The 13,083-nt window shown below is 41.1% G+C and overlaps 1 protein-coding gene across 1 annotated transcript in view; it reads left to right on the top strand.

Moving 5' to 3' along the window:
• Positions 1–12,249, top strand: part of LOC126092362 (lysM and putative peptidoglycan-binding domain-containing protein 1) — a 39,536-nt gene extending 27,287 nt beyond the window's left edge. The window contains exon 3 of the mRNA XM_049907904.1: positions 11,737–12,249. Within this exon, the coding sequence (XP_049763861.1) occupies positions 11,737–11,989 (253 nt within the window). The 3' untranslated portion in view covers positions 11,990–12,249. The remainder of the gene's footprint in view (positions 1–11,736) is intronic.
• Positions 12,250–13,083: the final 834 nt, after the last annotated feature.

The following is a 13,083-nucleotide window of genomic DNA, read 5'->3' as shown; positions in this document are numbered from 1 at the left end:
TCAAACCAGTGAGATGCTATAGTGTTGCCAAGGAGTCGTTCACAGCAACTGGTATATTCTCATCCTGTGCTGTTGTCTCGGTAGATGCTATTCAGTAACAGTGGCATCTGTGAACATGGGTGCAGCTATTGGACACCTTGATAAGTTTAAAATGGTTTTTAGTGAGACTGAACTGATGTCCTGTGGTCAGTTTGTAATCCTGAAACATCTTGACAACATTCGAAACATTATGGATCATTTAACTTAACATGAGACACGGATCTGTGAAGTAAATCGTCATACTCTGACAGATTTTGACATGTTAAATATGAATAGACAGTCTTATATAGGAAGAGAATAGGTATCTTTATAAATAAACTACCTCATTATACCACTTTGCTTCCCTTGCCATGAATCAAAAAGATAGTCAAGGAAATCAAGAGATATTCTGGAATGATTCTCTGAATTTTTGAGTTACTTGATATTATTAGCTTAGTGGAAGTTATTCAGCAAGTTACGGATATTTGTTGATGGGATATTGTGGAAGTACAGATGGTGTTTTAAACTTCATATTGTTGTGACTGTACTTTGATATCCTACATGTGCAGTGATTTGTCTTTTACCAATAGTTGCAAGAAATCTATTCCTGACTTAAGTGACGACCTTGATGCAAACAGGATCTTGGTTAAAAGTTCCATAGATCATTTGACCCCCCCCCCCCCCCTCCCCCCCCCCGTGAACCATGGACCTTGCCGTTGGTGGGGAGGCTTGTGTGCCTCAAGGATACAGATGGCCGTACCGTAGGTGCAACCACAACGGAGGGGTATCTGTTGAGAGGCCAGACAAACGCATGGTTTCTGAAGAGGGGCAGCAGCCTTTTCAGTAGTTGCAGGGGCAACAGTCTGGACGATTGACTGATCTGGCCTTGCAACACAACCAAAATGGCCTTGCTGTGCTGGTACTGCAAACGGCTGAAAGCAAGAGGAAACTACAGCCGTAATTTTTCCTGAGGGCATGCAGCTTTACTGTATGGTTTAATGATGGCATCCTCTTGGGTAAAATATTCCGGAGGTAAAATAGTCCCCCATTCAGATCTCCGGGTGGGGACTACTCAAGAGGACGTTGTTATCAGGAGAGAAAAAACTGGTGTTCTACAGATCGGAGCATGGAATGCCCGATCCCTTAATCGGGCAGGTAGGTTAGAAAATTTAAAAAGGGAAATGGATAGGTTAAAGTTAGATATAGTGGGAATTAGTGAAGTTTGATGGCAGGAGGAACAAGACTTTTGGCCAGGTGAATACAGGATTATAAATATAAAATCAGATAGGGGTAATGCAGGAGTAGGTTTAATAATGAATAAAAAAATAGTACAGGTAAGCTACTACAAACAGCATAGTGAGCACATTATTGTGGCCAAGATACACAAAGCCCATGCCTACTACAGTAGTAAAAGTTTATATGCCAACTAACTCTGCAGATAATGAAGAAATTGAAGAAATGTATGGTGAAATTCAAGAAATTATTCAGGTAGTGAAGGGAGACGAAAATTTAATAGTCATAGGTGACTGGAATTCGGTAGTAGGGAAAAGGGAGAGATGGAAACGTAGTAGGTGAATATGGATTGGTGCTAAGAAATGAAAGAGGAAGCAGACTGGTAGAATTTTGCACAGAGCCTAACTTAATCATAGCTAACACTTGGTTCAAGAATCATAAAATTAGGCTGTATACATGGAAGAAGCCTGGAGATACTGACAGATTTCAGATAGATCATATAATGGTGAGGCAGAGATTTAGGAACCAGATTTTAAATTGTAAGACATTTCCAGGGGCAGATGTGGACTCTGACCACAATCTATTGGTTATGAACTGTAGATTAAAACTGAAGAAACTGCAAAAAGGTGGGAATTTAAGGAGGTGGGACCTGGATAAACTGAAAGAACCAGAGGTTGTACAGAGTTTCAGGGAGAGCATAAGGGAACAATTGACAGGAATGGGGGAAAGAAATACAGTAGAAGAAGAATGGGTAGCTCTGAGTGATGAAGTAGTGAAGGCAGCAGAGAATCAAGTAGGTAAAAAGACGAGGGCTAGTAGAACTCCTTGGGTAACAGAAGAAATATTGAATCTAATTGATGAAAGGAGAAAATATAAAAATGCAGTAAATGAAGCAGGCAAAAAGAATACAAATGTCTCAAAAATGAGATTGACAGGAAGTGCAAAATGGCTAAGCAGGGATGGCTAGAGGACAAATGTAAGGATGTAGAGGCTTATCTCACTAGGGATAAGATAGATATTGCCTACAGGAAAATTAGAGACCTTTGGAGATAAGAGAACCACTTGTATGAATATCAAGAGCTCAGATGGAAACCCAGTTCTAAGCAAAGAAGGGAAAGTACGAAGGTGGAAGAAGTATATAGAGGGTCTATACATGGGCGACGTACTTGAGAACAATATTATGGAAATGGAAGAGGAGGTAGATGAAGATGAAATGGGAGATATGATACTGCGTGAAGTGTTTGACAGAGCATTGAAAGACCTGAGATGAAACAAGGCCCCAGGAGTAGACAACATTCCATTAGAACTACTGACGGCCTTTGGAGAGCCAGTCCTGACAAAACTCTACCATCTGGTGAGCAAGATGTATGAAATTCCCTCAGACTTCAAGAATAATATAATAATTCCAATCCCAAAGAAAGCAGGTGTTGACAGATGTGCAAAATTACCAAACAATCAGTTTAAAAAATCCTCATCTGCAAAATACTAACGCGATTTCAACAGATGAATGGAAAAACTAGTAGAAGCCGACCTCGGGGATGATCAGTTTGGATTCCATAGAAATGTTGGAACACGTGAGGCAATACTGACCCTACGACTTGTCTTAGAAGCTAGATTAAGGAAAGGCAAACCTACGTATCTAGCATTTGTAGACTTAGAGAAAGCTTTTGACAATGTTGACTGGAATACTCTTTCAAATTCTGAAGGTGGCAGGGGTAAAATACAGGGAGCGAAAGGCTATTTACAACTTGTACCAAAACCAGATGGCAGTTAAGAGTTGAGGGGTATGAAAGGGAAGCAGTGGTTGGTAAGGGAGTGAGACTGTGTTGTAGCCTCTCCCCGATGTTATTTAATCTGTATATTGAGCAAACAGTGAAGGAAACAAAAGAAAAATTCGGAGTAGGTATTAAAATCCATGGAGAAGAATCAAAAGCTTTGAGGTTTGCCGATGACATTGTAATTCTGTCAGAGACAGCAAAGGACCTGGAAGAGCATCTGAACGGAATGGATAGTGTCTTGAAAGGAGGATATAAGATGAACATCAGCAAAAGCAATACGAGGATAATGGAATGTAGTCGAATTAAGTTGGGTGATGCTGAGGGAATTAGATTAGGAAATGAAACACTTAAAGTAGTAAAAGAGTTTTGCTATTTGGGGAGCAAAATAACTGATGATGGTCAAAGTAGAGAGGATATAAAATGTAGACTGGTAATGGCAAGGAAAGCGTTTATGAAGAAGAGAAATTTGTTAACATCGAGTATTGATTTAAGTGTCAGGAAGTCGTTTCTGAAAGTATTTGTATGGAGTGTAGCCATGTATGGAAGTGAAACATGGACGATAACTAGTTTGGACAAGAAGAGAATAGAAGCTTTCGAAATGTGGTGCTACAGAAGAATGCTGAAGATTAGATGGGTAGATCACATAACTAATGAGGAGGTATTGAATAGGATTCGGGAGAAGAGAAGTTTGTGGCACAACTTGACTAGAAGCAGCGATCGGTTGGTAGGACATGTTCTGAGGCTTCAAGGGATCACCAATTTAGTATTGGAGGGCAGTGTGGAGGGTAAAAACCGCAGAGGGAGACAGAGAGATGAATACACTAAGCAGATTCAAAAGGATGTAGGTTGCAGTAGGTACTGGGAGATGAAGCAGCTTGCACAGGATAGAGTAGCATGGAGAGCTGCATCAAACCAGTCTCAGGACTGAAGATGACGACAACAACAACAACATCATTGTTTGAGTGATTCTTTTACCGGAATGATGGGAAGAGAGTCAGTTACAGGGTATGTATAAATTGTTAGTGTTAGCACTAATGAACGCATTATTGTGTTATTCTTAAAAACCAGGTTTACCAAGATCACTTGTAATACGGTACAACTTGCTCAAGTCAGCACGTGTATAAATCGGAAACCTTCCCAGACCATACAACTATTTCAGTCCCAATGCATTCAGTGCACTTTTATATGCTGGTTTTTTGTATAAAACAGAACATGCCTTATGTGGAAACTGAAAGCAAATCTTAGAACATACTTAATAATTCAGTGGATAATGCGGAAAAGGCCTGTACAGTACTGCTGTATTACATTTCATTAGTTATTAACAACTCTACAAGAACATTACTTTTAACACCTCTGTTAAGTGGCACAAAACCAAGAAAAGAGGTCCAGTGTGGCACTGCTGGTGTGGACCTAAAACTGCATCACTCTGTGCAACGGTGAGTAAATTATGCTCAGTGTTGGTACAGTACATTAAAGGAAACGGTTTGTTCGTCAGCACTCTGTTTGTCCGCTTTCTCGTTTTCCTCATTATTGACGCACACCAGCGCATCAGGAACATTGTTGCGCATATACCAACACTATACTGCAATGTGCGTAGTGAAAGAGATGGGGCTTGTTCCATTAAACAATGGTTTTACCCGGCAAAGTCATTATTTTCTGCCAGTTTCAGTTGACTAGTAACACTTTGATACAGTAACATGATGTCGAACAAAGGGTATGTGTCATTACACTTAACGAAAAGGTTAATTTAATCGAGCCTAGTGAGAAAGGCAATATATCTGTGCACGAAATTGTTTCAAATGTGTTAAAACACGAATTTATGAGACTTTAAGAAACGAGGATGAGATTGGGGACAAATCGATAAAAGGAAATGGGCAGATGAAAAGAGGCGCAAACAAGACCGGAACTGAAGAAATTAAGCAACTTACCTTTATCTGGACTCTTGTTGCAGTGAGGCTCTGAAAGTTTCTAAAGAGCTTGGAGTTATCTAGTTTCAGAACTAGGCACATCATGTGGGAATGAAGTGTGTGGAGAAGCTAAGGATGTGCCGGAAAGTGTAGCAACTCAATGGAAGACAATACTGTCCAACTTAATTGTGATTTTATGACCTGAAAGACATGTTCAATGCCAATGAAATGTGACTGTTTTATTGCGCGCTGCCTTCAAAATTGCTAGCAATTCAAGGTGAAAAGTGCACCGGCAGAAAAATTCCAAGGAAAGACTCACTAATGCTGTGTGAAGGTGAAATGGAGAAGCTACTGGTGATTGGAAAGGTGGCAAAACAGTGTTGTTTCAAAAACATAGTTGTCAGTAAGCTTCCAGTGAAATTGGCTTGGTTCCCTCAAGGTTCAACCAGCCTCACAACCCATGAACAAGGGAATTATTTAGGTATTCAAGTGACATTATAGGCGATTACTGATTAAATCTAATATTCTTATTGTTGAAGAAGCTGAAAGCGTGTTTGCTCTTGCACGGTCAGTTCCTGTCCTGAAAGCAGTAAATTGGATTGGCTTGGCAGTAAGAGAGATAAAACCCGAAACTGTCACAAAGTGCTTCAACAAAGCGGGGTTTGGGGGTCAGGAACAAGATGCTTCTGTGGCTATTGAAGTTAAAGAAATAAAGAAAATGCGGAACATTTCATGCAGTGCAGACGATTACATTTGAAGTGATGACTTTGTCAACTCACTCCACTTTCACTTCAGCAACAAATTTAATAGAAGTCCGCAACACAGAGGCTGATGAAGAAGAAACAGGAGGAGGAGGAGGATTCTCCCAATGTGTTGTATCTATTGTATGATGTAAAAATTTGCCTATAGAAAACTATTTTGAACAGGAAATTAAAAACAAGTTTCCCTCATTGATATGTGGTGAAAAAAGTGAAATGTAAAGCAAATAAACATGGGAATAATATGTATGTACATACAGTAATAAACAAATTTAAAGTCATAATAAAAATATAGAACTGCTGTTTTATTTATCAATTAGTGTAGTAGTCCAGTGTTCTGTTGTCCAGTATACAGTGCTGTGCTGGAGTGGAGGTATATAAATACAGTATATGCGTAATTAAGAATTTTTACTGTACTACTGTGTATGATACCTGACAAATTTTGTGTAGTCCAATGGGTTTTGTGTAATCCGGAAACTTGTCCAATTTGGAAAATTATTTTAGTCCCATGCGATTCCCTTTCCAGTAAGTTTTACTGTATATCACAATAGAGATTGCCCTCCAACAGTTGACACAATGTCAAACATATCGTTTTTCACTGTACACAGTTACATTACTGTAATGTTAAGTACAAGACCTAAGCAGAGAAACACATTGGGTCGTGTTGCTACCTTCAATGACAACTTTTTTTTTATCATGTTGGAGGAATTACTTAGATGAATGATGAAGCTGGAACCTAGACAAACTTCTCATTAATTTTGATTACATTAATGCTTTCCAGTTACACATAAATGCCCTCCCCCTAGCTTAGCCGCATCCAGTGGGAGTCCGGTGATATCACTCCTTTTTTGTGATTCTCCTTGCAGGTCTGGCCTGGAGGGGAAGCATTTTCTCACCCATTTAGTTGTTGGGATTGGCATTCATTCTTAAAAATGAATAAAAAATTCAGAAATTTATAAGAACTGGTAATGTAAACATATTGGCCATAGTTGCAGTAATATTGCTTGTGAAGAAAAACTTAGTTGTCCAACTCATCACAAGACCATATTCAGCAAATGCACCTAAAAACATGCTGTTTAGGATCCTAACACCTAATATAAAATAATCACAGCATGTGACTGGCAAACAGAACGATTCAAAATAAGTAATATCATCAACCTTAATGTATGTGAAAAGCTTTAACTGACAGCCCAGACAGACATACAAACATACACACAAAATTCAAGCTTTCGCAACAAACGGTTGCTTTGTCAGGAAAGAGGGAAGGAGAGGTAAAGACGAAAGGATGTGGGTTTTAAGGGAGAGGGTAAGGAGTCATTCCAATCCCGGGAGCGGAAAGACTTACCTTAGGGGGAATGGATATATATATGTGTGTGTGTGTGTGTGTGTGTGTGTGTGTGTGTGTGTGTGTGTGTGTGTGTTTGCGTGAGTGTATACCTGTCTTTTTTTCCCCCTAAGGTAATTCTTTCCGCTCCCGGAATTGGAATGACTCCTTGTCTTCTCCCTTAAAACCCACATCCTTTCGTCTTTCCCTCTCCTTCCCTCTTTCCTGATGAAGCAACCGTTTGTTGCGAAAGCTTGAATTTTGTGTGTGTGTTTGTGTGTCTATCGACATGCCAGCGCTTTTGTTTGGTAAGTCTCATCATCTTTGTTTTTAGATATATTTTTCCCACGTGGAATGTTTCCCTCTATTATATTCATATCATTAATTCGAACCCAACAATTATGTTTGTTATTGTCACTGTTGCATTTCGAAGTATTTTCTGTCGTCTTATTTCCTCCTTCTGTTTTTGCCAGTAGTTTCACTTTGTATTCACTTTCTCCTTTTTACCGTAATCTACTATACAATTTTATCCCGCCGATATATACTCAATAATACGTAATAATACGTAACCCACTTCCAAACCATAACCAAAAAACAATTTTTTTTCCACTTTCAACACTATAGCTGCTATAAAATCCACCGTTTCTAGTTCACAAACAGTTCCTTTCCCGTATTAAACAACCTTTTCGGCTAGTTCTAATAACTTTTGCTTTATTTCCATTTCTGTTTTTCTCACATCACCGATCATTTTTAGCCGCTTCCCACAGGTTTTAACATCATTATTTCTTCATCAGACAATTGTTAGCCTCATTTCCATAATCTGCCACCACCAAACCACTCCTTTTAATATATCTACATGTAGTTTTTTCGAAATTCTCCCGAATTTCTCCACCCGTTAACGTGTTTTGGCGGCAACACAACCACCTAACCTTTATGCACATCGTTATCTACCTACACAAGTTCACCAAAGGAACAACATAGCCCAGCTCTAACAAACACTTTTTCGCCTTTTTTCACACCAGATCTCCATTTGCTTTCTAGTTCACCTTTATCTCTCCCCATATATTTTTATATTTATTTTCATTTCAGCCTCATGTTACACTTTCCACCTTCTAATACCATGTCACCCTCACAACACCTCCACAACGACCCCATTAAGTTTTATTTACATTCCCTCCGCAAACATGCCTTCGCCCTAGCCAGATTACACTCCCATATTTTATTTTCTCAGGCTTGTCTGACATTTGGCATAACCCCCAAAGGCCTCACACTTAAAGTTCCCATCTCTGGCTGCAACCCTTCTTTCCATCAGTCCCTATACCAGTTCCAAACCGAACAATCCATTGCCCTCACCCACCTAATCCTTCACCTACACATCCACTCAGCCAATCAACACACCTGTCAACTCCTATCCTTAATAAAAGTCCTCAATCTTTCCTCTCCCACATCCACACCGGCTGTTCAGAGCATCCTCCTACAGGCCAACCGCAAATTGGAACAGCATGCCACTCTCCACCTTAAAAAAAAACTATCCAATCTCCCGGTTTCCCACCTCCGGAGAGGCAACTCACTCGCCCTTCACAACCTTTCCAGCAAACCTCAACCTCCTCTCATTGCACACAAACCCAGTCTCTCCCATCTACTCAATCTCCCACTTCCAGCTCCACTCCCTCCAAAACCTCAAAATTCCAATCAACACAATCTGTAACCACAACACCCTAATTCAGTAGTTAACCTTTCCTCCAAACCTCGCTCCCAATCCGAAACCTCTGTCCTATCCAAAGGCCTCACCTTCAGCCCCACTCCCACATTCAACCAAACAGCCCTCATCAAAGATTTACTGTCCTACACCCGTACTCTCTGCTGGAAATATCACTTTACCACGAAGAAAAATGATACTAATCCTACTCCTAATGATCCAACTCCCCAAGACACTATCCAAATTGAACCCTGCCGGGAACAGTTCCGTCCTCCGTCACAGCGGGACCCACCTCCTCTTCCTCAAAATCACCCTCTCCAAACCTTCCAGGAATTTCTGACTTCCAGTCTTGCCTCGGAATTTCTGACTTCCAGTCTTGCCTCTCAATCCTTCTTAGAAAACCTTAATCCTACTCCCAACATCACCACTGCTGAAGCCCAGGCTATCCGTGATCTGAAGGCTGACCAATCCATCGTCATTCTTCCGGCGGACAAGGGTTCCACGACTGTAGTACTTGATCGTCGGGAGTATGTGGCTGAGGGACTGCGTCAGCTTTCAGACAACACTACTTAAAGTTCGCCAAGGTAATCCCATTCCTGATGTCCAGGCGGAGCTTCAAGGAATCCGCAGAACCTTAGGCCCCCTACAAAACCTTTCACCTGACTCCATCAACCTCCTGACCCCACTAACACCCCGCACCCCTACCTTCTACCTTCTTCCTAAAATTCACAAACCCAATCATCCCGGCCGTCCCATTGTAGCTGGTTACCAAGCCCCCACAGAACGCATCTCTGCCTACTTAGATCAACACCTTCAACCCATTACATGCAGTCTCCCAATCTTCATCGAAGACACCAACCACTTTCTCGAACGCCTGGAATCCCTACCCAGTCTGTTACCCCCGGAAACCATCCTTGTAACCATTGATGCCACTTCCTTAGACACAAATATTCCGCATGTCCAGGGCCTCGCTGCGATGGAGCACTTCCTTTCACGGCGATCACCTGCCACCCTACCTAAAACCTCTTTCCTCATTACCTTAGCCAGCTTCATCCTGACCCACAACTTCTTCACTTTCGAAGGCCAGACATACCAACAATTAAAGGGAACAGCCATGGGTACCAGGATGGCCCCCTCGTACGCCAACCTATTCATGGGTCGCTTAGAGGAAGCCTTCTTGGTTACCCAGGCCTGCCAACCCAAAGTTTGGTATAGATTTATTGATTACATTTTCATGATCTGGACTCACAGTGAAGAAGAACTCCAGAATTTCCTCTCCAACCTCAACACCTTTGGTTCCATCAGATTCACCTGGTCCTACTCTAAATCTCATGCCACTTTCCTTGACGTTGACCTCCACCTGTCCAATGGCCAGCTTCACACGTCCGTCCACATCAAACCCACCAACAAGCAACAGTACCTCCATTATGACAGCTGCCACACATTCAACATCAAACGGTCCCTTCCCTACAGCCTAGGTCTTCGTGGCAAACGAATCTGCTCCAGTGCGGAATCCTTGAACCATTACAGCAACAACCTGAAAACAGCTTTTGCATCCCGCAACTACCCTCCCGACCTGGTACAGAAGCAAATAACCAGAGCCACTTCCTCATCTCCTCAAACCCGGAACCTCCCACAGAAGAACCCCAAAAGTGCCCCACTTGTGACAGGATACTTTCCGGGACTGGATCAGACTCTGAATGTGGCTCTCCAGCAGGGATACGACTTCCTCAAATCCTGCCCTGAAATGAGATCCATCCTTCATGAAATCCTCCCCACTCCACCAAGAGTGTCTTTCCGCCGTCCACCTAACCTTTGTAACCTCTTAGTTCATCCCTATGAAATCCCCAAACCACCTTCCCTACCCTCTGGCTCCTACCCTTGTAACCGCCCCCGGTGTAAAACGTGTCCCATGCACCCTCCCACCACCACCTACTCCAGTCCTGTAAACCGGAAGGCGTACACGATCAAAGGCAGAGCCACGTGTGAAAGCATCCACGTGATTTACCAACTGACCTGCCCACACTGTAGCTTTCTATGTGGGAATGACCAGCAACAAACTGTCCATTCGCATGAATGAACATAGGCAGACAGTGTTTGTTGGTAATGAGGATCACCCTGTGGCTAAACATGCCTTGGTGCACGGCCAGCACATCTTGGCACAGTGTTACACCGTCCAGGTTATCTGGATACTTCCCACTAACACCAACCTGTCAGAACTCAGGAGATGGGAACTTGCCCTTCAGCATATCCCCTCTTCTCGCTATCCGCCAGGCCTCAATCTCCGCTAATTTCTAATTTCAATTTGCCGCCGCTCATACCTCACCTGTCTTTCAACAAAATCTTTGCCTCTGTACTTCCTGGTATACCTGTCCTTTTTTCCCCCTAAGGTAAGTCTTTCCACTCCCGGGATTGGAATGACTCCTTACCCTCTCCCTTAAAACCCACATCCTTTTGTCTTTACCTCTCCTTCCCTCTTTCCTGACGAAGCAACCGTTTGTTGCGAAAGCTTGAATTTTGTGTGTATGTTTGTGTTTGTTTCTGTGTCTATTGACCTGCCAGCCCTTTTGTTTGGTAAGTCTCATCATCTTTGTTTTTTTCCTTTATTATGTTGATTTGTACCACTATTTATATATTTACTGTGTGCAAACAGACATGAGGGGAAACAAGTAACAGGATGACACTTTGGAGTTAGTTCTCGGGCTTGCACAGAAATATGTAGCAAGCTAATTAGAAACATAGAATGAACTGTAATATGTTTCATCATGTCCTCATGTAATCTCTCTATTATATCAGTCATAACAAAAGCTGACAAAAGAAACAATGGCAATATAGTTTGCAAAAGGCAGGCAATGGATTAACATCATGGTCTAGTTCAGTTTTAATGCGCCAGAAATATTTAGCCACGTGGTGTTTGCCTTAGCTATACCTAGTTTTAAAAAGTTGTCTTCTGGATGGTGAGTCTGACGTTAAATTTTTTGACATGCAACACTTATTATATCAGTTCTCTTGTCTCCAGATTCTGCAGTTCTTCTGATGACGACATGTTTGGCCGTAGAAGAACTACACGATCCCGGCTTCGGCAGCAGCAGTTTGAAGCATCCTCAGGGGTGACACCAATGCAGGGTGCAACAGCAGTTCTTACAGCATCTTCACAGTCACACAATGATGTGCTGAGTATGCCTCAAACTTTAGTAATGACGCAAGGGCGCAAAGTCCGTTCGTCGTTGCAGAGGTTGCAGAAAGAACAAGATGAAATGTTTGAATTGTAGCATTTACTCTGTTCTAATGAATGTTATGCAGTTCTTGCCTGTTATACTGTACAGGTAGATTGCAGACAGTACGGTGAGTTCTGGCCAACTCTCCTTTGTGACTGATTGAGTAATGCTCTTTCAGGATGTGCTGACTTGCATAAACCTTTGATTGTGTTATGCTAAAGGTCTAATACAAGAGTTGAGAGATAATGTGTGTTTCGAGCCAACTGTGTTAGATTTGGCTAAACAGAAGAATAAAATGAAATTAATTCATCATACATATCATATGATTTAAACTTTCTAATGAGTTAATGTTTGTTACACAGTATTTCGGATATGTACTGTGATTCGGGTTTGGTAAAGTTGTATTAATAGTAAACCTACATTGCTCTCCAAGCTACTTTTGCTTTCTTCCCTGTCATGTTTTTAATGCGATTTAGTATGACACATTTGGATTGCACACTTTTTCCAAAGCTTTATAAATTTCTTACTGTTTCCCTCATTGTCAAAGATAATTTCTGAGTAACTGTCTTCCACTGAATCAGTTATTATGTAGTGATAAACACTGCCTTTTCAAAATGATACAAAAAAGATGTAACTTCTGAAAATTGTTTCCATTTATTAAAAGGTAGCTTCTTTCTGGCCTTTATTTTATGGGTTAACCTGTTAATTGATGGCTAAGGTCTGGTGAGATCTTTATAGTCTCCAAAAGTTATATTTTGGAGTGAGTACAGTTCCTGAGTATATCGTAAACAAGAAGTGATTCAAAAATGAGAGCTGGGCCTCAATAAAATGGATTATTTTAATTTTCCCTTAAATAGATTTAAAAGGAAATTCTGTGGATTTTTAATATGCCTTACATTAGACATACAGTCCTCATTTTTGTGTGTAAAATTACAAGAATGTTCATGTAATTGTTTTTGAAGTTGCGAACTGAATTAAAATATTATTTTTTGTATTCATCACACCTACATATAAACATTCGAGAGGATTGTGGCAGTTACAGTTGGAATAATGTGTGGGAAAATATATTGTTTTATTTTGATCTTGATAGGGTTTCTGATAAAGTGGTAGTAAAATTTGTGAACATGCAGCTATTCTTTGCAGTTAAG

Source organism: Schistocerca cancellata, chromosome 7 (genome assembly GCF_023864275.1).
Source record: "Schistocerca cancellata isolate TAMUIC-IGC-003103 chromosome 7, iqSchCanc2.1, whole genome shotgun sequence".
Taxonomy (NCBI): Eukaryota; Metazoa; Arthropoda; class Insecta; order Orthoptera; family Acrididae; genus Schistocerca; species Schistocerca cancellata.
Note: the sequence above shows the minus strand (reverse complement) of the source record. Positions and strands in the feature narration are given on the sequence as shown.